The 27,070-nt window shown below is 41.9% G+C and overlaps 1 protein-coding gene across 1 annotated transcript in view; it reads left to right on the top strand.

Annotated features, from left to right (window-relative positions):
- SNTB1 (syntrophin beta 1) overlaps positions 1-24,342 on the top strand; it is a 103,434-nt gene extending 79,092 nt beyond the window's left edge. Inside the window, exons 4-7 of the mRNA XM_072329752.1 lie at positions 12,604-12,743; positions 19,000-19,196; positions 20,595-20,785; positions 21,856-24,342. Coding sequence (XP_072185853.1) covers positions 12,604-12,743; positions 19,000-19,196; positions 20,595-20,785; positions 21,856-21,948 — 621 coding nt within the window. The 3' untranslated portion in view covers positions 21,949-24,342. The remainder of the gene's footprint in view (positions 1-12,603; positions 12,744-18,999; positions 19,197-20,594; positions 20,786-21,855) is intronic.
- Positions 24,343-27,070: the final 2,728 nt, after the last annotated feature.

A 27,070-nucleotide genomic window follows, 5' to 3' on the forward strand; every position in this document is an offset into this window, starting at 1 on the left:
TCTACTGTGATCTTTGTGTCTGTGGGGAATTAAACCAAATGGATGAGTGTAGAAGGAGGAATGCAGGTTGGGGTAGGGAAGAGTGGGACAGCATCAGAAGAGAGTGTGAGCACTGGTGAGGTGAAGCTGAGCTAACAGAATCCTACAGAATCCATGCCCACCATGGAAGGAGTAGCCATGGGATGTGCTGTGGAGACCATGGGGCATACATAGGTGTACCAAGTATTCAGTGGTCTGGGTGGTGTTGGAGCAATCCACTATTGGAAGGGATAAGACCGGCTTTCTCTGAACCCCTTATAACCTTAGAAGATTGATTCTTTGCAGCTGCAAGGAGATTTCAAAGAGGGGAATTTTAGCTTCTCTGTGTTCTTTCACTTCAGATTGGACACAAGGGGCTGTTAGTGCTCATCAAAGGTCATGTACATATCAGTTTCCATTAGCCTGGATACCATTGAGAAAAACTTCAGTCTCAACTCACTTTAAATAATTTTAAACAGCTGCTTGGATAGTTGCAAGCACAATCAGAAGGAATGAGTTGAGGTTATAGGATAGCATCCAAGTGTGTGAGCAGTTCTGAAAAACATTTATGATGAATCAACCACTGACTTATAGCTGTTACACACCTGTAGCCCTCAGTGGACCTGCAGGGGTCTTCAGCGTTAAAGGTCTTGGCATCAGAAGCATTGCAGGCTACTCTGCTGGAAAAGTGGAGTACAGGAATACCAGTCTCAGAGGTAATGTAGATCACAGATTGCTTCTGTACAGGGGAAGCAAATAGCCACCAAGTCATGTGTTATCAGTTTGGTACCCAGGGTTCAGCAGCAGTGAAGGCTGTGTTTATGTGCAGATAACAGCAAAAGGAGTTCATCCCTTCTTCCGTTGATCTGCTGTTCCCCTGATCTGTTTCTCCCCTGATCTGTTTCTCCCCTGAAATTCCCCATAGCTGATTTTCCCTTCTGATTTCGTTTGACTTGTCTGAGGAGGCTTGTTGTCTGAAGATGTACTTCTGAATAAATGATGCTTTTAAAGAGATTCTGCTTATATGCATGAAAATGTGTAATAGCTAGCCTCATTTTCATCTGATGTAATTTAGGAATAAATCTTTTGATATCAATAGAATGGAGTGGGTATAAATATAATTGAAGTCAAGTCCTAGATTTTTAAGGTTAAGCCTAGAAAATGCTGCAATCTATTCTCCTTTCTTTTCTCTTTCAAGCCTACCCACAAATATAAGTGTCTTAATTGGGACTCAGTCTATTTCTGCTCTGTTTAATCAAAGATCTATCAGTAAAGAATTTTTACGAGATGAAAAGGTGAAGTCCTTCTGACCCCCCCACCTATCTTTAGAAAATCTCATTGGCTGCTGTTTCTGAAAAATCTCAGCAGCAGTTGTTCTTTTTTCCACTGGTCAGTTATGTTAAGCAGCGTATCTGTAACTGTGTTTAGTTCTGAACACAAACAGGCAGAAATGAAAGCTTTTTTGGCAAGCAAAGAATATGATTTCCAGCTCATTCTCACAGAATGGTGTTAATTGATAGATTGTTTTCTGACAAATAGTTAATTGTGCCTGGCTATTTTCCATATGGCTAAAGCAAGTAAGCCAACAAGGGCATGGCAGTTAAAATCGCAGAAATGTTGGTATTAAACCACTGGTATGATATCCAGTCCAATTTGCTGTACTTTTAAAAGGAGTTCTGTGAGTATTAGCATATGACAGCATCATTGCAGTACCTAGTTTCCAGGGGTTTTTTGAGCACTTTTATACTGATGTTATCATCTGAGTTACTCTTTGTATCGATGTATATGTGAAGGCTAGCACAAACTGAAAAAGAAGCCTTAATTAAAATATGAAGATTTATCTTCAGAGTAGCAATAAAGATGGAATGAATAATTTTACAAAAATTCTCAGTGTCTTCAGTGCAAATACATTTCTAATGCTGAGGTTAGAATCAGAAGAAGTAATGGATAATATTCATACCTGTTTATCCTCTTGGGCTTTGCACTTCGCTGTAGCAGCAGAAGTGATACTAGATCTCCACAGTTTGTGTTACACTCAGACAGTTCTTAGTGTAAGTGGCTGGCATTTGCTGGCTGGGGTAATTTATTAGCCTGCAGCAGGAAACGTTCTTCCACTGATAAAATCAGTAGGATCTTGAGATTGTGTATCTCTTGTGCCAGAAAGCATTTTTCTTTTCAGATATGTGATGTGTTTGTAAAGAGACAGAAAAGTGTAGTGCAGGTTGCAGGAAGTTCTTTATTTCATTAAGTTAGATGTTTCAGGAATCCTTAGTTCTAAGGAGATGTATAACACCTGTAGCGTGTTATCTGTTTATACTGACTTTGGAAATTAACTTTATTCCTCTAAAGTATTTATTATAAAGAAATATTCAGTTCTCAATAGAATTGTCCTATGAGTAATTACTTTCTATGATTTTAGCAAAAATACGAAACACTGTGAATTAAAAGCAGATAAAGAGCATTAGCTTTCAAAATTACATAGCTTATAGCATGTAATTTGCTGATATTTGTAGGATTTGGGTCTGTAGATTGATGGCCCTAATTGTCTATCTTCTAGTAATCTCAATGAAATAACATGGCACAGCACTAAATCCATTTGTCCTGTGTGGCTAATTTAAAGCTTGGCATAGATAACTGCCAAGTAGAGGCTTCTTTATGTTTGTCTTGTTCATATGGGTCTGTTGAATATTCATGTTCCCTATTAACACACGCCCTTCAACATTTGCTGCATTTTGTCACAGGTCGTAGCTTAATTAAACAAGTTTTTTGCCATAAACTTCAGGGCTGTGATTTTGTCAGGTCTTCTAATATAAGCAGTATCAGGTCTGGGAAGGGAATACTGGAGGGCTGGAAAATGGCAGCTCTCATCTTGACCGTAGCTCTAAGCCTCCTAGCTTGAATCCCTTTACCAAAGGGATAGGTCATCTACTTGGAACAGAGAGATTTTGTGAAAGCTGAGCTCTCGTTTTTATTGTAGGTTCCTGGTCACAACGAAAGGCTTGAAACTATGGAATGTCAGCAAAACAAAAAGACTCGATGGATCAGCAAAAATTAAAAATGTATTTCAAATACCAAGCAAACCTCAGACTGATTTTCAGGCCACACTTAGTATCCCCATGGGAGCTTTGGCTGACTAGAGTCGGTAATACTGGTTTCCCGTTAAAGCTGTTTTGCCATTTATTTTTGCAGCATTTATTTTTGCAGAATTAGCCATGTGTGTGCATTTCTTCATGCACCAGATACACATTGTTGACAGCTATTGAGTAAGTCACAGGACCCAGTGGCAAACTGCAGTTATCCTCTAGATCTGGTCTTTCTCTCCATCATTCTTCCCACTTGGCCATTTCTTCTCCTGAAATTACTTTGGGAGGGTTAGGGTAATGACCATATCTAAATAAGGGCTTTCTGTTAGTCTTCAAGACTGTTGTGACATCTGCACACACCTGCAGTATTCCCAGGATCACAATACCATGTGCTCCAGCATGGGTAACAAATTCCTAATGGTGAAACTTACTATACAATACAACAAAGTAACTAAACTCCAATGTTGCCCCAGTTAGTTGGATATTAAATGATGTAACTGTTCATTCCCTGTATTTACTAGCATCCTGGGATCAACCAGTACTGAGATCCACCATGTAGGCCTACAGGCGGTCTCCAGCTCTCCGTATGGGCTGCCAAGGTGTGGCCAACTGGAAACTTGCTTGGTAGAAGAGGTCTCTTGGAGCCCAGCTACGATTCTGGGGGGGGGGGGGGGGGGGAGGGAAATCATCTTGCCTGTCAGAAGCTTTTGACTTTTAATAAAGAAATTCTAATGAAAATTATGTTTTTTTCTTCCCCAGCAAGAAAGCAGATCTGATCTGTGAGGTTTTTAAGTAGTTTGTGAAGGTCTGTGATTGTTCAGGCACAAACACAGGTATTCTGTATTTATCCATTTAATACAAGGGTATGGACTCTGATAATTGAATGGCATTGAAAATGACAGCCAGGTAAATAAATAATTCAAAAAGACAAATGTATCAGTTTTGTGTTCACAGATCTTTACTTAGGCATCTAAATAATTAGCTTTGGATTCCAAATTATGACTAATTTTCACCAAGTTTAACAGAAGCTTTTGGCCTCTGCATTGTTTCAAAATAAGCTAAATTATTAAGGGTTCTGGGGTTTTTTGTTTGGTTTTTGTTGTTGTTGTTTTTTCTTTTAAAATAATACTTGCAATCAAAATTCCAGTTGATGAAGCTTATAGCATATAGATTTTCCCTCTTTTTTAAAGATAATGCATTTTTGTGCCAGACACATTGTGAATTCACTCATGTGCTTGAGGTCAATATTTGCAGTGCAGTCCATCAGTGTTACTGAATATTGATCAATGACACAATAGACTGAAATGACACAGTATTCTGGACTGTCCTTGAGACAGCATAGTAACAATGACAGAGAAACATCTTGTTCTTTCTGTTTTGCTGTCTTACTTTTTTTTTTCCTTCCAGCACTTGTGATTTATAATGACCCTTGAGTGAAGATGTTGAATCTGTCAGTCTGGGAAAGGTATCAGTCATGAGAGGTCATCATTTCTGAGACTGAATATTAGGAAAAACAACATGATAGAGAATGGCATAAAACATTTTCTGGGACAGATTTCAGTCACTGCGGTTTTAACGTAGACATAGATGATTACCTGTCCTTCACCAAACAGACACTGTAATCTTTTCAAATGATATTTTACATGTTTGAACCATCATTAAAAAATGCAAGCAGCTTTCAAATCAAAACTCCATTTCCTGCTTTTGCATTTGACTGCTGTTGACAAGTGTTCTTGAGTGGATCATTAGAAATCCAAGCACATTCATTCAACTGAAAGATAAAATGAGTATATCTTTTGAGATAATGGGTATTATTGCTACTTTATCCTAATCTAGCAACTACTTGATCAGATGAAGGCAGAATCAATTGTAAATTAACGATCTTTGAAGACAGTGAGTTGAAACTGTGGTGTCTTTAAATCGATTCTGCACCTGTGCAGTTACCATTATAGCCCACTGATGAGGATGAACTGCCTCATAAAACACTGCAGCTTGACTTGAACAGAAAAATCTGCCCACGGTTAAACTGCTGTGTAGCATATCAGATAATAATGTTTGCTCATAGTATCCTCGACTGTACCTGGAGGAAGCTGCACTAAATAACAGTATCCATTCTTGAGCAGTTACGCAGGAGATGTGGTAGATCCTCCAAATCTCCCCATCTTTTTTCATGCCTCTACTTGAAAGCCGTTCCCAAGTATGATTCCTTTCTCTTGGGGCTGATCCTGGTATACGAAATGATTCCATGGACTTGAGACAAAGATGCAGAAACTTTTCTTCTGATTTCTAAGGCAAGTCTGGAGGAAGAAAAGTAGTAGTTTTTCCCCAGTACTAGGATTATTGTGCTGTGGATCCAGACATTATATTGTAGACAACACAGTTGCTCGTATGTCCCAGACATGAGATGTCTTAGAGGTCCAGTCCATCCCACATATTGATGATAGTTGTAGGCAGCTATCATCAACCTTTCAATGATAGTTTCATGAAGGATGTTTCAGAATGGAGGCTTACAGACACCATCATTTGCAGCCTGAAGGATGCAGACATCCCAGATTTAAGCCGCATGTACTCAAAAAACATGAGCACACAACAGCTGCCAAGTTATTTGCTAATAGCAAATCAGGTGATCTTTAAGGTCCCTTCCAACCTAAGTCATTCTATGATTCTATGATTTTACAATCTTCGCTTTTATTCTGAACGTATGGTGGAAGCATTCTAGATTAGAGAGATGGCTGCTTGAAATCCAGGTCCTAGCTGGCCAGGAAGGTGTATGTTATTGCCTGCAGTTTTGCATCGGTTTCAGCTTTAATGTAGCAGCTTTGTTCTCACTCTTCAGACTTTCCATTCACTTGTTCAGTCGGTATAACTGATAAGAAAAGCCAAAGGTTAATGGTGTTTTCTTGCCTAATACTCCATTTTCCTATGTCTCTTTTATAAACAGTACTTAAAATATGGCCACTTCGAGCACAGGTTTTCTCTCTGTCAAACTGGCCTTGAAGGTCAGTTGAACTATAGTTAGCCTGTCCTCTATCTCTTTATCAGCCTCAGTTCCCAGTCCCAGCTGGGCTTGTTCTGACCTTCCCACCTGTCTAGCTTGACATTTATCTTCTGTACTTTTGTGTTACAGGTTGGGCAAGTTTCCCTTGCCACAGCCCTTGGGTGATGGAATATCCTTTTCCCTTCCCTACTCTCCCCAGCCAATTTCTGTAAACCAGTACAATGGGGAAGATAAGTAGTAAAGCGCAGATTTTTCTTCAGAAGTCATTTAGATCAACACTGTCTTTTCAGGAGTGGAGCTTTGGTGTTTGCAATGCTTTTCCATCATAGCCCTAATAAATTACCATTACATAACTTCAGAATTTCTCTCAGCCATTTTGTGGTCTGAAGAAGTCATTATAGAGGAAAATATCTTATACTCAGAAAACACAAGAATGCTTTTGGAAACATAAAAAAGCTTCTTTCATCTGACGTGAAAGTGAGTCAGTGTCTTGAACAAACGATGATCCATTTACCATATCTATGCTCTCTGCCTGTTGCTCTGCCCTGGGTGTATTCTTCACATTGTCTCACTGAAAATGAGTTCATATTGACATTCAAATCTCTCATGCACATTAAAGTGATCTTAGGTCATGGCAAAGATTTCTAAAATGTACAATTTACCTTTTTCTTACTTTCTGCGTCCTCCACAGTTAGATGTCAAGGCATTTATTTATCCAGTTTCCCTGGATTCATGTATCAGGAGAAGGAAGAGGAGAACATCTTTTACTGAGGGTTGTGAGGCACTGACACAAGCTGTCCAGAGCAGCTGTGGATACCCCATCTGTGAGGATGTTAAAGGCCAGGTTGGATGGGGCCCTGGGCAATTTGATTTGGTGAGATTGATGGGTTTTGAGGTCCTTTATCAAAGTACAGTTTGGAAATCAAATTTAATCTGCAATTGGAATGCGGGCTTGTAGCTATTACTGTGCTCTTGGGGTTGACTGTGTTATTTTTTACTAATGCTGGCTTGTGTCTTGTCATTTTAAAGGACATCTAGAAGAAGTTCAGTCTCAAACAAATCTGTCTCGTGAATAGATACCGTTTTCATTTTCATCAGTGCCCAACTGCTGTTGCTGCAGATGTACCCCAGGTTGCACTGGGGATAGCATGAGAGTTAGGATCAGTGTGGTCCTCATGCTGCTCTGCCTGTTCACACAGCATCAGAGCCAAACATATACATCACTCAGTAGCTCCCTGGTGCTCAAAGCATGCGATGTTGTGCCCTTTGTGGGATTTTTTTTTTGTGTGTGCAGTAACTGTAACACAAATCTGATAACAGAGAAAGACACCTTTGAGCTGTCACTGTGGTCACTGTGGTCACTGAGGTTTTTTTTTGTTTTAAAACCAACATTCATACTATTTCCAGGTTGTTCACATCCTTGAACCTGAACCTCTAGGTAGAAACTAGAGGAGCAAACTCCCCACCAGTATAAGGGCAGAGCAAGTCCAAAACCAGCTCATGAGAGGTTAATGTGTACAAGTCCATGGGGCTGGATGACATATATCCCAGAGTGCTACATAATGTTGTTACCAAGCCACCGTCATTTGTATTTGAAAAGTTCTGGCTGTTGGTTGAGGTCCCTGGGGACTGGAAGAAGGGAAACATCACTCCCATTTACAAGAAAGGGAGGAAAGAGGACCCAGGGAACTACTTACTGGCCAGTGAGCCTCACCACCATGCCTGGGAACATCATGGATCAGATCCTCCTGGAAGACATATCAAGGCACATGAGGGTTGAGTGGGTGATCGAAGACAGCAAGTAGACCTCATTGTGGACTGCCATTGTTTAAATGGAGTTTATAAACAGGAGAAGAATCAACTTTTTACCAGGGTAGATAGTGACAGGACAAGGGGAAATAGTTTTAAACTAAAGGAGGGAAGGTTTGGATTAGATGTCACGGAAGTTTTTTACTGAGAGAGTTCTGAGGTGCTATAACAAGGCTGTGAATGCCCTGTCCCTGTAGGTGTTTAAGGTGAGGTTGGATGGGACCCTGGGCAGTCTAATCTAGCACTTGATCTGGAGGCTGGCAGCCCTACCTGTGGCAGGGAGGTTGGAACTTAATGATCCTTGAGGTGTTTTCCAAACCAAGCTGTTCTACAATTCTGTGATTTCCTGTTTAAAACTACTAAGTACCTATCTTATCTGTGTATGTGGTGTGGGAGGTGTTGATATCCCCTGCCTGTGGCTGTCACTTGCACCCACTCTTGCACTGAAAATTGCCTCCCATCAAATGAGCTTGCAGACGTATAAGAGTTGTTGCTTACGGTGCTGTTGGCATGTTGTATTTTTGCTGTTTGTCTTGGAAAAATACTTTGCAGTCCCAGCTGTTATTTTCAAGAACTGCTAACAAGGTTTCTGTAAGAGAATCAACTTTATTCTGAACATGGACGTAGTCCTTCATCGAAAGACCATGAAATGGCAAGAAATACGTAGCAGAACATATCCCAGTCTGTGTCTGACTTTTGGGCACTGAGAGATATTTAGTGAAGGGAGGCCTGAAAATGGCAAGAAAAATGTTTCAGAAAATTCTTTCTGGATTGCTCCTCCTGTGCAGTGTGTGCAGGGCTATTTTAGCTTCTGGATTTGAGGGATGCAGGGGAGGGGAAAGGGTATTAAAACTCTAAGTGTGAAGTTGCTACCTTGTAGTTCTCTGAAAGGGCACATTTAGAATACCTGCTGCAGTGGAGTCTGCTGGCAATATATAATTTGTTTATTAAACAAAGAATGTGATTGAAATGTCCCTTTTGAGTTAATGAAAATGTAAAACAGCTTTCCAGAAAAGACTAAGGCCTCTAATGTGATTTTCTGCAAATCTCATAGATTAAAGGTATTCTTTCATCTATTTCCTGACAGCCTGAATAAGATGAGAAACTGAAATTCAAAGGAAACCCTTGCAAAAGGGAGACCTGTTAGATGAAAATGCAAAGGTCCAAACTGTTTCTAAAAGGGCATATCTCCAGTGAGCTGCCTGTTGGAAACAGATCATTTATACTGACTTTGCATTGGAAGCCTGTGGCAGAGAGAGAACATAAATGTGGATCTCCTTTGGTATGATACCAGACTCAGCTCAGCTAAGCTGAGCTGGCCATGGACAGGGGCTCTGGTACCTGTTGTTACTGTAACAGTATCCAGTAGATCAGTGAAAAATGTACTGAAGCATTTTGTTGTGGTGGCAGATTTGAGGAGCACTGATTTCTTTTTTTCCTCCTCGAATCCATCAGGATAGGATCTAACATTCTGACTATGGAAAAGTTTTGGGTTTGAATTTTTTCTTAGAGCAGATGGTCAGTCTATTGTTCTGCAACACAGATACATGTGCTTTCAATCGCACGTGTGCAATTGGGAGCTGAGATGCATCAGGCCCAGCACTGTCAGCTGGTCAGGGCAAGTGATTGTCCCATTCTACACTACTCTTGTGCAGGGTCTAGAAGATAAGATGTATGAGGAGTGTATAAAATCACTTGGTTTGTTCTGCCCTGAGAAGAGGAGGCTTAGGGGAGTCCTCATGGCAGACTGCAGCTCCTCACAGAGAGTGGAAGGGCTGCAACATGGCCCAAGGGAGCAGCATGGAGCTGTGTCAGGGGAGGGTCAGATGTGGGTTAGGGACAGGGTCTGCACTGGAGGGCAGCGGGCTGGGAGTGGGCTGCCCAGGGCAGTGGGCACAGCCCTGAGCTGCTGGAGTTCAGGGAGCATCTGGATGATGTTCTCAGACACAGGATCTGATTTTTGGTGATCCTTTGTGAAGCCAGGAGTTGGACTCATTGATCCTTATGAAATTCCAACTTAGGTTATTCCGTGCTTCTAAGAATTTTACTACAAGTGACAGAATTCTGCCAAGCTTTGCCAGCCCTAACCATCATCTAGAAGCATGCCTATAAAATGAGTCTCACATGATACTTAAATATACTTAGAGATCTATTTCATGTTACGATATGTCAGATTTTATATCCTTACTATTGGAACAGACCCTTCTCTTAGCTGTCAATAAGCAGCATGCTTTCTCCTCTTGTTTTGAAATTTATTATTTTACTCATGCTTGATATGACCCTGTTGCTTGATCTGGATTAATTTCCCATGCTGATTTGTTCTGAATGTGCCCTGTAGGCTAATGTTGCATTTGCAGACTTTGTTCTTCCTTTGTAAAATTTGCTGTTACCATCTGCAGGACAAAATGTTCTCTTTGACACCTTACAGAAGTGCCGACTGCCTGATGAACAGCACAGCGTCAGCTGTTAGAACCTGATGCAAACCCCTTTGAAATCAGTGAACAGTAATGCAATTCAAGGTTTTTAGGGAAAGGCAATATCTTTTATTAGATCAGCTGTTACACTTGGATAAAACAGACACGCTTTCAGATGCACAAATCCTTCAGGTCTGAAATAGCAGCAGTATTGCTTACACCAGCTTTCCTTACGAATGAAACAGCTATCATCTCAGCAAGGTTTATAAAAATGTGATTCAAAGTGCTTGCATCCCAGGGCTCTTCTCTTGTGAGTGCTTCTTGAAGGTTGTGGGCAAACAATGTTCTCTCTCCCTGGCTACCCATTCCTTATGGAGGGCCGTGAAGGTGTTCAGACGGCTGGAGCACCTCTCCAAGGGAAGGGTGAAGGAGTTGAGTCTTGTTCAGCTTGGAGAAGAGAAGGCTCCAGGGAGATCTCATTGCAGCCTTCTAGTACTTGAAGGGGGCTTATAGGGAAGGAGACCAACCTTTTTCTTGGGTAGATAGTGATAGTTTGAGGGAAATGGCTTTAAATTAAAAGAGTGGAGATTTAGATTGGGTATTTGGAGGAAATCCTGTACTCAGAGGATGATGAGGCACTGGCACAGCTGCCCAGGGAACGTCATCCCCTGATGATGTTCAAGGCCAGGTTGGATGGGGCCCTGGGCAGCCTGAGCTGGTGGGGGGCAGCTCTCCCCACAGCAGAGGGTTGGCTGACCAGCCACTTAATGACAGAACCAGTGTTTGAAAATAATGCACAGGTGGGATAGTTCTGTGAGGAAAGCTTTAAGCAGCTTCCCAAAGTCTTTGGATTGTTTGTTGTCATAGAATTAAAAAAAAGACAGAAAGAAAAAAAAAATAGTAACATCCCATCCTCTGTCCACTTAGTTTACTTTTCAAAATGACATAAGCCAAGAATCCTTGGCTTAAGCTTAAGATCTGCCTTGGATTTTAATTTTCTCCTGCAGCTGGCTTGAAATCTGTCTTCATGTAAAACAAGAATGTTTCAAATATGCTCCTCAGTCTGAAGCTATCATATAAAGCACATGGTACTTCTGGATCTGAAAATCACCACATCGTGGTGTGTCGTTCCCAGCCCAGCCAATCTTTGATTTATCTCTTATGTGGAAAAGATAATTTGTTTTCTGTAGCAAATGATGTACCCAGTGACACAAATCCATGCCAAATAAGGTTGGCATGAAGCATAAAACACATGTTAGACAGCTGCTTCTCTTTGCTGGACAAAGTTTTAATGGAAGAGTCACATAGACAACCAGATTCTCTGGAGAGTCTCATAATTTGTTTAATTTTCTTTAATACAGAGCCAAGGTGTTTGGGTTTTAGATTGTGGGTTTTAGATTGTGAGCTTGTTTCTATGTAATGTGATGTCTTCTCTTGTATGTGAACTAAAAGAAAAGTGATTAATTTGTCTGTGAAAGCCAAGACCCTTTTGTGTTCCCATCTATTTTAAGAAACCAGATTAAACTAAGTTAAAGCCAGAATCCTCACAGTGTGTGGCCATGTGGACAACCGCATGCCTAGGCTGCAAAACAGAATTCCACATCTGGACTTTGCAGCGGGTAAAGGACTTTGATGTCCCATTTATTAGACATTGCCTACAGATGGGTTTGAAATGTGGATGCAAATCCATCTCTGAGTCAATGCTTCAGATCAACCCTATGCTATAAACTGACATCTGTAAAACCACGGCGAACGAAAGAAATGAAAACATAAGCTACAGAGAAAAGAAGCAAACCCATCTGCTCCCAAAGCAGTATTTTTTTACTACCTGTCATTGTTAAATAATAACGATGTTGCAGGGCTTTTTTTAGTAGTTTTGAACCCAGAAACAGCATCAGTAGTGTCTAGCACTCAAGTTAATGTGGCAGCTGGACATGAATAGTATCCCTTGTAAATATACATTTAAGGTCCTTTCATGCATACCACAGCTAAATAACAACTAGCTCTGTCTCAGTGTTCTTCTACTACTGTCTTTATGGAGCAGCCTGTAACGAATGAAAGCTGCAGGGAGGTTTGGAATGGTATTGTCAACAAGAGCAGCAGATTTCATCATGCTTTACTCCATTTCTGCTGCATCTGGCTGTAAGTTCACATTGGAGATGTCAAAGTGCCAAAGAAGAGAAACACTCACTGTCGTGCCCAAGGCTTAAGATGTTCGTGCTGTCAGGCTCTGCACCATGGCAGCTTTGTTTCATTTCATTGAAATGTTCCTCCTTTTCAGGTGCCAGGAGACAACGAGAAGCACTGGAAGCCAGTGTTGGTGGTCTTGACAGAGAAGGACCTCTTAATATACGAGAGCATGCCACGGATGAAGGAGGCTTGGTTCAGCCCTCTGCACACCTACCCCCTTCTAGCCACCAGGTACCTGTGCTTTTTGATTACAGCTACAAAAGCATTGAGAATGGCTGACCAGCTGAGATCCTGTATAGCAGCTGTACATCTGTAGATCACATCTAAAATGCCATGGCTTGGAAATGAGATTCTTCTTGAATGGGGGAATGTGTTTAGCATAACTGTTCCTCCTCTCTTCTCCACTTCAAGTTCTGGCCAAAGCTGATTGCTAGAATTGCACTGGAAAGGTAATCGATGCAGTAGTTTGGCACAGATTGGAAGTGCTGAAATAGTTGAGAGTTTGATCTCCTGAGGTTCCTATCTCAGCATGCAGAACTAAGGAATCTGCAGAAGCATTCACATTTCCAGCTACTTCTCCAGGCTGACAAATGGAAAATTGTTGCCTTGGTTTGAACATGCTGTGTCCATGATCTGGGGCTCCTGGGGTCTCACACGTATGATAAGATAATTTCAGTATGATTTGTGTTCTAGCTCTAGGAAATCTTGGCTTTTTTAGTTTAAAGTGGTGAACTTGAAAGACATATTCTTGAATCGAGGTTGGAAATAACCATCTGCAATGTTTCGGATCTATCCACCAACACTAATTCAGATTGAGTTTTCCCATGGTTGTCATTATACAGTGGAAACTGTCTGTGCTTCTTGATGTGAATCTTAATCATATTTCTCTGCCAGTGTGGTCAAAGGGCTTGAGAAAGAGCTGCTGCTGCATTGTTTTGGCTTTGCTACAGGCCACTATTATACTATTTTCAATGAGTTCTCTTTCAGAAGAGCTGATAGCACATTGCCAAAAGCAGTGGGTCTCTTACTGTGCTCTCATTAGTTAATTCTTGTTCTCAGTCTCTTCATTCCCTCTCTAAATGAGCTGAGACTTTACTGTCAAACCATTGTTTGTTTTTTAAAGTTGCATTTGGTAAATTAATGGTTGTTTTGTCCTGATCAACCTACCCATGATGGCGCTTTCAAACTGATGGGAAGCCGAGTTCTGGTGTACCCTCTTTTACCTTAAAATGAGTGGAGAGCCCAATGCTTTGCAGTTTGCAGCCTGCTGTGCCTGGTGGCATTGAATGTTGACAGTTCCAGTGAAATTTGTCAATTCCAATTGACGCTGGAAACTAGGTAAGGTGTTGGAGCAGGAGATTGTGTCTGGGTGTGTTGCTGGACTTTGATATGATGTTGAATGGCACGTGGTGTTGTGTTACCACATGGTAATTACACCTCTGTGAGAATGTGCCAATGCCAGCAGTGATTTATTGCTCCTCCTGTTACAACATCATGCCTTGCCAATGTGTGTTTAGCCCAGCAGGAAGGGAGTACTGGATAGCATTAGTGTGAAGTGGTTGGAACTGAGTTTGTAAATAGGAATATATCTGCATGCTTCTCTGCTCTTTTTTCAAACTGCTGGAGAATCATCATGTGGATCATGAATCTTGTGTGAGGGGAAGAAACACGGGAATTCCCTGAGAGTGGTGCTTCAGTGGTACATGGCTGCTGCTCGCTGTGGGCCACAAAGGATGGGGGTTGTTCAGCTGAACCTGTTTCTTTACGAGTTCCTCACTCTGTTTTATAGAGTGTAAGTTATCTGACCACATTCCTTCTGTCCCAAAACAAGCTTTGCTGCTTTTCATGGAAAACCACCAGCAGAACATAGTGCAGCTCTTCCCTATTGCTTCAGGGTGTCATCTGCCATCAGATCTTCGTCCTCTTCTTTAAAGTGGCAGAAGATCATACCTGTGGTCATCACAGCTGAGACACGATGATTACCATGACCTCCAGCCCCTCCTGCTGGCTGGACCCAGGTGGCTGCTGATAAAAGCCTGAGCATGTCCTTAGTGAGTCACAGGTGTGAGGCAATCACTAAGTTAAAAATTCTAGCTTGCAGTAAAAGGCAATTCAGCAAAGTCAATTTACTGTGGTGGGTCATCCTCCTGCCAGGAGCAAAGTGTTCTTTACTATCAGGAGATTAGGGCTACAACTCCATGGCCTTCTGACCTCCACACACTGGTGGAGCTGCCCAGATCCCATGATAACTCCTTAGAATTTCAGTGTAATGAGCCCTGCACATGTGTACCTGTCCTACTGCTCTGTCACTGCTAGGAAACACCTGTGCCTTGCTCTGCCGGTCTGTTCTTTTAATCAGCCCCAGATTGGCTTGAGGTTGTCAGCCAGCTCACCCTTCCCCTACCTGCCCACACATCATCATGTGTATCTTCATGCAATCTCATATTGAGCATCTCCAGGGATGGGACATCTGCAGCTTCACTGGGCAGCTTGTTCCCATGCCTCACCACTTTCACAGCAAAGAATTTCTTTGTTATGTCTAATTTAAAACTGCCCTCTTTCTCCATCTTTCTTATAAGTACTTTTTAAGTATTTAAAAGCTGCAGTGAGGTCTCCCCAGAGCCTTCTCATTTCCAAGCTGAACAAGTCCAGCTTCTGCAACCTGTCTTTATAAGGAGAGGTTCTCCAGCCCTCTGATCATCTTCATGACCCTCCTCTGGACTTGCTCCAACAGCTCTACTTTTTTCATATGCTGAAGGTCTCTCTTGGAGATAGGAAATACTTAAGAAAACTTTCTTAATGTGCCAATAGTTTTCAAGTATTCACAGGTGGAACAAAGAGGCCAAGGCAGTGTGTTCTCTGGATCTGTGGTGGACGCAGCAGGATGGGCTGTATTTAAGGCAGAGGAGGTTCTGCAAAGATTCAGTGTGGAGGTGAAGCACTTGATTAGATTCTCTAGAATAAAGTGTACAGTCCTCAGTACTGGGGCTGGAAAGGATGGATGACAGTGCCAGGAGTGTGCTGACACACACACACACGGCATCAGCGCACTGTCTGTGATCTAACAAACAGGTGAAAAGGTAACAGAAATACCAAAGATGACATCTAGAACTGAGCCACAATCTGATAAATACGTGCAAATACTTGAATCCTCAAGGTCTGCAATAACTGATAGATTCCCTAAGTCATGACACCTACTTTTGTGGATGCTTTTGATTAAAACCCTGCAGGATTCTGATTTTTTGTGCTGTCACACCAGGTACTTACACCAAGCAAGTACACATGGTTTGCTGTCCGTATTGACTGCTGTGTTCATGCTCAGTTGATTGTTTTTTCATCCCTTCTGTGCATCGATCATTGCAATTGAGAACTTTTCACCTGGAAAGTTTGCAGACCACATGTTGTAATCTTGGCTGCTCCCATCTTTCAGATTTTTATGAGTCTTTGGGAAAGCATTTTTGCTTAGCTAATGCATATTTGAAAAGCTGCTGAAACTGGAAAACTTCAGTGCCAGATACTGCACAGAGTCATGCTTAATCTACCCAAGACTTAATGAGGAGAGAAAATTGAGAAGCAGTAGAAGGATTACAAACTTATAGTATTTCAATAAGCAGAATTTCAACGTGCCCTTTCTGTTTGTTGATAAGTTTGCCTTCAACCTACGGGTGCTATTAAGATCTAAAAATATTTTCTAGGCAGCTCTGTGTGGAGTATAAATAATAGCTCAAATAAAACTGAGATCTGGAGATGTAAATTGTTCCTTTAAGTCTCTGCACCAGGAGGCACAGCAGCTGGCTCATAGCCCTGACTCCAAGGACCTTTTAGTCATAATCTGTTTCCATGTTTCCTTATGCCTGATGAAGGAATAACAGTGCCTCCCCACAACATGGGAATGGGGGTTTAAGCCTTTCCATCTGAAATATCTGCAATCAAATTGCATTATGTATCATATCAGCTAAGAAAAGCAAGCACATGTTACACTCTGGTCAAAGATCAAGTATCTCAAGTAACTATTGTGCAAAGTTGAGTTCTGTAACCAGAAAATATTAGAACAGTTTGATGCTTGATGCCAGTATAGATTGCAAACATTTGGTGATTATGAGCACAGGGCAGTCTGGGTGACTTACCTACATAAATACAACTTCTTATATAAACATCCCATCGTTACAAACATTATGACTGCTGAAAAGTATCTGAGAGTATTGGTGGATGGGAAGCTGGACATGAACCAGAAGATTGTCCTCACAGCCCAGAAAGCCAAACGTATCCTGAGCTGCACCAAAAGAAGCACTGCTGAATGTGCAGAGGTCCCCAAAGGGAACAGCTGCCCCTGAGCGGGTTTCAAATAGTGAGTCAAGGGTTAAGGAGTGGTTTCAACCTAAGAAAGGTCAGATTATAGTGGTGTGTATGCACTTGTTGCACAGCCTCCTGAGATCAGTCTCCAATGAGCAGCTGAACACTTGCTATGAATGTCAGTCCTGGTTTCAATATCATTTTGAAGAGGCCGCTGGATTTTGCTGTGTTGCAGCAAACGTTTGAAATTCTCATAGCCTTGCAGTGCAGTGTAGGACCTGGAGAGTCTCCCCCAGCATGTCGTGCTGTACTGCACACATCTCACTACTGTGCAACTGCAAAGAGTAATGCCAAAAAGGTCCTCAGAGCCCAAAGAGACAAGGGAACAATTAGAGAACATTTAGCAGGTGCCCTGCTGGCTCCCTGGAGCATACAGAGAGCAGCCCACACCATAAGCAACCTGCTGTGCCCTCTGGCAGCTCTGCAGCTCTGGGTGGGAGTGCTCGGGGACACCTGTGTGGAGTACATCCATGCTGGTGGTGCTGCAGAAATACCAGCAAACGTCCCCCTGCCTGTTTGTGCAGTTTGGGATAATGTGAGTGAGAAGGTTGCAAGAGAAAGGCTCCTGTCTCCATTCTATTCATATGCTGGAAAGCCTGATTGCAATGGATAATGCATGAAGATCTGGGAATTTGGGGTGTTTTTGAAAGGAAATAAAACCTTTGAACCATCTGTGATGCATTCAGTACCTGAAGTAGTAGAGAGTAATTTTTAGCACAGCTCTGTAGCTTGTACAAAGGAGCTGTAGCTGTAATAACAAACTGCACCTTGCCTCCCGGCCCTCCTGGTGGTGGGTGATGGAGGAGGAGGCTCAGAATGCACAGAAATTCACTGGCTCTTGAGTGTGAGCAAACCTGAATGGGGGGGGGATGCCTGCTGGGCACAATGCAGATCCCAGGAGTCAACATGGACTGCCGGGGAGTTTGGGAAACATTCAAATGTCTTGTGGTTAACATTCCAGTAACTAAAAAGATGAAGTTGTTGCTGTTCTTTCCTTTTTGCCTTTCTTTTTCCTATTAAAACAGCTACTTTAGGATGCCAGCTAACTTTCCAGATGGGATACAATAATTTGAGGGCAAACAGTATTCAGTAGATAATGCATAAAGCCTAATGTTCCATGCTCCAGCTTATGTTCTGCTGCCGTGTTACGTACATATTTTATGGTCTCTTACAAATATATTGTTTGCCTACAGAAAAGCTAGCACAGGGTTGAAATTAAGTTTACAGAAGAATTTCCCAGGTCCCATTTTGTGGCTCTTCTGATGGCTGGTGCCTGGAGCTCACAGTGTGAGGAGCTTCTCTATTTCATTATTCTCAGCTGAATCGGTGCCATATCCTGTATCCACAGTCCCATTCTTCTGTGGGAAAAACCCCACAAGGATAGACTTTAATAGAGATGAAATATTATGAGGTGTTGATTTTCTCTCCTGTAAACATTTTGTTCAGTCAGTGTTGGCCGTGATGGACAAACCTTCCAAAATCCCAAGAGAAGAACAGCTTGTGCCAGGCAAAGAAATTTTCATTGCAGCAAAATGCAACAGAAGTTTGGGGTTACAAATAGCTGCAGCACTTTGCATTTTATATGGGAGAAGTATACACAAGGCAGTGTGTGGCATCTGCATATTTTACAGATCTTCAGCCTTCATGGGAATCATTACTTTATCCATTTATTGTAGAGTTTGTCTGCATATGTTTAAGTTTTATGGCAAGAGCAGCTTGACAGTATCCAGCCACTGTGGCTGAGTGAGCGCTTCCATCTGTCACCAAACCCCATCACTACAGCCAGAAGGTGATTTCTCTCACTTGCTTATCCAGGGGAGTGTTGTGGACAATTGATGAGGAAGTCCTGGCTTTCTGCAGCATCCCCACCATCACCTGCCTGTATGGCTGCCTCATTACCTTCTTATGTGGACCTTCACCCTCTTAAGTAGTAACTGTCACTTCAGGTTTGAGTTTAGAGATGTGAGTTCTTACGCTCCCAACGACATGCATGTAGGGATGGACAAAGCAGTTTTATTAAGTCATGATTTAGTTACAGTGTTCTGCAGCGATGGTTCCGTGGCCTCTGTGGAAGCAGATCAGTGCTTATAACATTGTGTTGAGGTCACCAACATATATCCCAATCCTATTTCAGGTTGGTGCATTCTGGTCCAGGAAAAGGCTCACCGCAGTCTGGGGTGGATTTGTCCTTTGCAACCCGTACCGGTACGAGACAAGGCATTGAAACACACCTGTTCAGGACAGAGACAAGCAGAGACCTCTCACTGTGGACAAGGAGCATCGTGCAGGGCTGTCACAATTCTGCAGAGCTCATCACAGAAATCACAACGTGTGAGTAGCAGACACAGCATTGCTTTTTCACATGTCACACTCTGTTTTCCAGCCAGCCCTAGCTGGTATGATACTTGCAGTCAGTACTGCAAAATAAGGACACAGTCATTGTCATTCTGACATTTCATCTTGTTTTCCTCATGTGGCCCCAGATGCGATTCTGCAGTCAGTTGTGTTGGTCTGTGTCATGGAAAAGCAATTTCCAGAGGCTTGTCCAGAATCCCACAGAAAAGAGCACTGTTTCTGAGAGTCAGGATACTTCCGAGAACCTGTCAGAAGCTTTTCCTGCAAAGGAAAGAGGCAGGAGAGGACAAGCAGATTCATAGGCATGGGCTGGTTATATATTCACCCAGCTCTGCACGCTTGAAAAGAGTAAAAAGGAATACAATCCAGATCAATAGCCAGAGTGTGGTGACTGGCCATTTCCCTCCCTGAGCGTGTGCCATGTTTCTGCATTTCTCTTCTTGCAAAATTAACAAAGGTTAGTTAGCCACAGACACTCTGGAATCATGCCCTTTGTGGTCTGGTAACTGCCAGCCCAGAATAGCTCTGAGACTTTTAGGCTACACCTTTTCCTTGAGTGCCCCAAGGATTTAGAAGTTATATCACAGAATCATAGAATAACTTGGGTTGGAAGGGACCTCAAAACCTATTGTGTTCCAACCCCAATACCATGGGCAGGGCTGCCACCCACCAGATCAGGTCTTAAAAGCCTGTAAAAAACCTTGGTTATCACAGGAGTTCACAGGAAGAGAAAGGGAAAGAGAAATTGGGATGTGAACACCCAAACCTTTTTAATTTGGATTATGGCATGTTTCAGAGCTGAGGGAAGGATGCAGACTTTTGCTGCAGTTGCTATTATATACAATTATCTGGGCCCTTTTTCAATTACTGTGACTGTAATGAGGACTCCAGAGTGTCTTTGTGTTTGTCGGAATTCTGCAGGGATACCCTTTCAAGCTTCTAACGTTGTCACACATTGTGTGACACATTCACTGGGTTTGGCTCTGTCACACGAGAAGAATTGCTGTGACTGTCAAAGTTTGGGAAGAAGGAATGCCATATTGAGCCATCTTCAGAAAGCTGCTTTGGATCAGCACGTAGATGTGCACTGCTATAGGAAAAATGCAGCGAGGAAGCATAAGAACTGACATTAGCCATGTTACTGCCAAGCAGAATTGTAACCCTGTACGTAGACCACAGCTAACAAAACTTGCCTAGACCTTGCACAGCAGAATAACTTCAGTTGATTATCCAAATGTGCAGGTTTATCATTCAAACGTAATTAACCTGGTTCTACAACAGCTTAGTTTCCACAAGATACTGTTGACATTGAATGTAAAATGCAAATTGCTGCTTTTAAGAGTGCTCAGGTCTGAATTTTGTTTCCTTGTTCAGCTTGCACATACAAAAGCCAGGAGTGCCGTTTGACCATCCATTATGAACATGGATTCTCTCTTACAACTGAACCACAAGACGGTGCCTTCTCTAAGACAATTGCACAGTACCCCTATGAAAAACTGAAAATGTCCTCAGACGATGGGATAAGGATGCTTTATTTAGACTTTGGAGGAAAAGATGGAGAAATTGTAAGTAGCGCATTTAGCAGAGGGATGGACATTACCATCTCTTTGGTGTCTAAGGCTGTGGAGGTGGAACAGCACTAACAGGAGCGGGCCAGTGTGGTTCCAGTAGCAATATGTAGATGGCCGTGCTTCCAGTGCAGCATGATGATATGGCTTTAGAAAGAGATGATCTAAATATAGAAAAAGGTAAAATAATGCAAGGAGAGATGAAAGATTACTTATATTTATGAAAATATCGGATCTGTGTACAGCCAGATGTTAGAATGTTTATATGTATCCATTGCCCTTTTTAAATGATTGTGGGTAGAACTGAAGAATGAGATGTTATTAATAATTTCAACGTGCACAGATGTACTTCTTCTAAAGTGACAAACTATGGTTTAGATGCTTTTCAGTGTCTAATTGTGGGAAGAAATGGGGACTATAGATGTAGTGCAAACTGTCTGCTTAGACCTTAAGGTTAGCTGTCACATAACCTAAAAATGTTTATTCCTACAAACAGTTTGGATACCATAAGTTATGTGTGCAAATATGTTTTGTTCTAGCCAAATCTTCTTGTGGTTTCTGAGCGTATTGGCTGCTCAGTTTTTTATATCAGCTTTGACAGTGCTGTTGGAGCAGCCATTCACAGTCTGGTCATGGTACTACGTTTTGGCTTCAGCAGTGACCAAGAGCAGATACATAGGGAAAAAAATGAGGACATGATATTGGACACAGCAGTCACACACCATCCCTAAACAGAAACAGAGTCTGAAAACATCGAACATTGAAACTCTTAGAACAGGGCTTACAGCGTTGGAGTCAGTGGTAGCTGCTTGCCCAGGTGGATGTAAGCCCAGGGGCACACAGATCTCATCTGCTCTCAACATGCTTCTTATTTCCTTAGTGACTTAAATATTTGCAGCTGCATGCAAAAAAAAAAACAGAATGTTGTAATAAAGGGTTGTTATTAATAGAAGTCTGTTGAAAATACCAAACAGCAGTTAATGTAGTAAACGCTTCATAAATTACTGGTTGCTTGAGCTGTAATCTAGTCTAATTATTTTCAACTTGATTTCTTCCTTTAATTTCAGCAACTGGACCTTCATTCCTGTCCAAAACCAATTGTGTTCATCATTCATTCCTTCCTGTCAGCTAAGATTACAAGACTTGGTTTGGTAGCATAAATGGGATACACACATCTGTTTCTTCAAAGAAAAGTGGAGCAACCACGCTCATCTGAAGTACAGTCATCACTGGCAACCTGTAGCAGCAAGCAGCCTGCACCAGACTGGGGTTCTATCCCAGTCCTCAGTCATTTCTGTCAACTTTTCAAGGCCAAATTATGATCAGCTGAAGCGGTGGCACGACAAGGAAAACAGTGTAAATAGTGGGATTTTAAAATCCAGTATCAGACAGTAAAAGAGTGTAGTACCATATGTGTAAATATTTCAGAATCATCAGTTGTGCTTGTTTCAATGTACTGGCTAATACAGAATAAGTAAAGGGCTAAGCTGAAAGGAGTGGGCATTGGCTGTGATACAAACTCAAGGTTCTTTGAGTGGAAGTTCTATAAACAAGATTGTCCCAATACCTAGAAGTCACGCGTTGGTTCTTCTAACCTTCACAACACTTGCAGAGTTTCTTGTGAGAAGCCATCAGAACACATTGCTGCATACCCAGCAGAGCATGCAGACATGCCTCTGTGAGTAGTGTGCTCCAAAGCAATACCGATGTGGTCAGTGACCAGCTGCACAGTCCCTGCTGAGGGGAGTTCTCAAGTTAAATGATAGAGACATCTTGTGTACATTCCTAGCAATGGGTGTGATGCAGCGCTCCCTGTAGGGATGGCAGCAGGGCAGAGGTGGGAGGGGAGCATCCTCTGTATGGACACACAGGATGTGCTTTCATAGTGGCTTTCCAGAATGGTTCTAATGACCTGGAGCTTCAGCTGCCCAGTTTCCCAGGCTCAGGTAAGAGACAGCCGAATCCATTGGGCCATGTGACTTGAGCTCCTGCCTGCACATTTCCACTTCAGAGTTTTCCAGCAGGAAGCCAGGCTAGAGCACACTAGGAGCTTCTCGTCTTCCTATTCCAACTGTGTCAACCCCTGAGCTTTACCAAGTCTGGTTGTACGGCCTTGATTTTGCAGATTTGTGAAGAGGAAGACTTTCTTTTGCAGTAAAGTTGCTTTTCTTTGTGAGGCTGTGTGTTCAACTTGGTCCTGGAACTGTTCAGTTGGCTTCATGTGGTTGGGTGGGAATAGAAATAGAACAGGGACTGCATTTACACTGTTCTTAAACTGTCAACAGAACAGCTTCATGTTGAGTTGGTTTTCCTTTGCTTTTAAAGTTTTGCCCTAAATTGACACTTTGAAGGACAGGAATTACGTAGGAAGTAATCAGAAGTTACAGAAATTTGCTTGTCATACTATTTCTATTTTATTCTTCGGAAAGCCAATGACTTTCAGTGTAACATCACTTGGCTGGCAAAGAAGACTGAAAACACAGTTTGGTTCCACATTGCTTCTAAGCTATGTCTTGAGATTTAAACATCACAGTGCTTGTCAGAGGGTAGGAATTAGACTGTGGTGGTTTCCATAGGTATCTTAACCATCAAAGCTAATTGAAAAATTAGAATGATGAATTTGCAAAGAGTGAAAGCTGCTGCTTCAGAACAACAGCTGCACTGACATTTGGAACAGCAACCCTGCTCCCAGTGCCTCTCTCCAGTGAAACGTCTGAAGGCGATTTACCTATCTGTGAACTTTGTTTTTAACTGTCATGGTACGTGCACTTAGTAATTAATGCCTTGTGTAAAGTCACAAGTTAGGAGCTATGTTGCATAACTTAATAATTTCCAAATGCACATTTGTCGCTTTGCTACTGCTGCCATCCTCACATTCCCTTGCAGCAGCTATTTGGGTTTCCTTTGCTTGAAGCTTCGGGGGTAGCATCTTCTGAGAAGCGGTGAGCAGTCGGTACGCCAGAGGCTGGGCTTTTGGATATGAACTCGGATCACATTGCCAAGTAAATTTTTGTGTGATGATGGCTTTAAAAGGTCATTCGGGACACCGTTTGCAAAGTATTTCATTGCTGTTTCAGAGCATAACTTGAAAATCTGGACACAGGTTCCTATAAAGTTCCATAGGTTAGAGCGAGAACTTGCATTCTGTGGGATAGGTTAAATGCATATGTAAACTGTACTGCACTATTTCCTTATTCCTTTAACATTTACAAATCACTGGAATGTTATACTTAACATGTACGTGCATTGTAAATATCTCAAATTCCTATATTAGTACCAACAATGACATTACACAATATGTAATCTAAGGTGCTCAGTACTATATGAAGTATAAGTGAATAACTAAACAGTTTGCAAAGAAAGTTCCTATTATATATATTTATAGAAAAATAATGATAATTACAGATGCTATTTCTTCATTTTCAGATTTTGGACTGATTCATATTTGGATGGGATAGATAAATGAAATACGGACTTACTCCACATTTATAAAAGTATAGTGAATATTTATATTTTAGAGGAAAAGAATATATTTAATAAAGTCATTTATTGGATTTTTTGTGAGGTGAACTTACTTCATACCCAAACAAGCCGTGTAGAAGGTTGTCCTTCAGTTCAGGGCTGGGGAAAAGATGTTCTAAATCTCATCTGTTCTAAGTTCAGTAACCTGAAAGAACTAATCATTACATTGATAGTGTTGACTTTGAAAGTAATTTCAACAAAGTATTAATGCAGTGTCAGCAGCACATTGCTTATACTTAACTGGACTGTTAGAGTAGTCATGAAAGATTTCTGTTCAACCCCTTGCATTCAAGGAGTAAGGCCAACACGTGCCTTGCTTCCTTTCTTAGGGATGGTTATGGAAAGAAAGAACATTTTCCTTCCCCTTTGTATTAATTCTTAACTTCGTGGCCTAGGAGGGGATCCTCCCCCCCTGCTCTACCCTGTTAAGGCCTCACCTGAAGTACTGTGTCCAGTTCTGGGCTCACCAGTACAAAAAAGACAGGGATCTCTTGGAAAGAGTCCAGCAGAGGGCCACAAAGATGGTGAAGGGCCTGGAGCATCTCCCCTGTGAGGAGAGACTAAGTGAACTGGGTCTGTTTAGCCTTGAGAAAAGAAGACTGAGGGGACCTGATCCAGGTCTATAAATATCTCAGGTGTGGGGGGCAAAGTAGTGAGGCCAGACTCTTTTCAGTGGTATGTGGAGACAGGACAAGAGGAAATTGCCAGAAACTGGAGCAAAGTTAGTTCCATATGAATGTGCACAAGAACTTCTTTATGGTGAGGGTGACGGAGCACTGGAATAGGCTGCCCAGGGAGGTGGTGGAGTCTCCTTCTATGGAGATATTCAAGACCCGCCTGTACGCCTACCTGTGTGACCTGGTGTAGGGAGCCTGCTTTGGCAGGGAGGTTGGACTTGATGATCTTTGGAGGTCCCTCCCAACCCCTACTTCTGTGATTCTGTGATATAGCCAGCTGGCTGTGGGGCTGTAAGCCTGTTCTGCCAGTGCTACCCAAGGCATAGCACAGCAGCCTCACAGAAATGCTAAAAGGTCCTTCTGGAGTTTCACCTTATTTCCAAAATAAAGTCTTTATAGAAACTTCACCACCAGAAATACTTGGGTATATATCAGAACATAAATGTTAGTGGGAAACTGTGAAATAATGTGCTTGTTAAAAAATAAATGAAAATAAAGCTCATCTGTTACTGGTCAGGGAAGCACACTGGTGTTTCTGAAGAGTCCAACTCTTAAACTAGAACCAGCATCTCTCTTCAGGTACTTCATAAATCAGGAACAACTCTGAATGCACAACCAGGTAAATTGCTGCCACGAGTATCATTAGACTTTGTCTTCACCAAGTAACAAAATGAGTGTTTTCTTTTTGTGAGGTAAATAGCCCTTCCTCCAACAGGCCATGGAGCACACTGCAGCCCTATCTTCACATCCCAAGGTGCAGCTGACTGCAAGTGGAGGTTACTCAGATACATGGAGCTGTTGGAGCAGGTCCAGAGGAGGGACACAGAGATGATCAGAGGGTGGAGCACCTCTTCCAGCACTTTGGTTTTTAACAGGAGGTTACACTAGCAGAACTTAAGGAAACTGGCATCTTGCTTGATATAAATGACCCCTTCAATTGAAATTAAACTGTGAAGGAAAAAGTCTCCACCTCATGTGAACACATCAGTGCTGTTCCATATCGGACAGCCATTCAGTTTGTTTACTCCATCAGAAGTTCCATGCTTGTATAATTAATGACAGGCATTAGAAGACAACTCCCAGGAAAGAACCAAAGAGTCTGTTACATAACTAATCATCTCACCATCACTGTATCAGAGTTGTTTTACCCTACTCTTGTGTAAGCACATATAGCATGGCTGTGGATAGACCCTACTTTATGTCGATGACCTACATTCTGGTGTGAAGAAACACGACAGCAAACACCCAAAGCTTATACAGCAAAGTGCACATAAGGCAGACTGGATTCTGGGTTCCTCTTCCATAAACAAAAACTTTGAAGTTCAGAGGCATGGTGACATTACATTCCATATCACAACAGTTACTGCATAACAGCTGAGCCACAGCAACTCTTTAAATGTGGAGATCAGAAAGTATAATACAAGCAAAATTGTTTTAGTGCTGTTATTGTAGGCCAGGACAAATGAGTTTGTGTACTTTTTGTAGGCTAAAAGCATGCACGAGGGCAGTTATCACAGCTCAAATGGGGCACAGTGAGTTATTAAGCCATCATTATGAACTAGCTATAAACAAAACAAACCAACAACATAATAATGAAGTGAAAATGAGACATGGGCAGCACTGTATTAGTTTAGTATTGGAATCATGCAAACAAATGATCCATCAAACTGCTCATAGTTCCCCTAACTGCCTTCCTGTTGATTGTTTCAGGCCGGCCTTGAGTCTACAGAATTAATTTAAACAATTAACTGCTGAGTTCTACTTGCTCACAAAGTGAGGTAGCACGTAAAGCCAGGGCTCACTGTGTACACTACAGAGAGCTAAGGGAGGAATGAGGGGAACAAAAATCTGTTCTGAACTGTTCCTAAGAACTGTTAGCAAAACTACACATGACATTTTACCAGAAATTCAGGCTGTACTCCTTCTCTTAATGCGCCTTTTGTGGGACCTTTCATCAGATTCCAAAATAGCTGCTTTTTTGTTTTTTCCTTATATAACAAATTTGAGAAATAATTGTGATTCAAATTCTAATTGTTTTCAGTTGCAGAATAGGAACTGTTGTCAGCTACGATATCAAGTGTCA

This window comes from Excalfactoria chinensis, chromosome 2 (assembly GCF_039878825.1).
Source record: "Excalfactoria chinensis isolate bCotChi1 chromosome 2, bCotChi1.hap2, whole genome shotgun sequence".
In the NCBI taxonomy this organism is placed as follows: Eukaryota; Metazoa; Chordata; class Aves; order Galliformes; family Phasianidae; genus Excalfactoria; species Excalfactoria chinensis.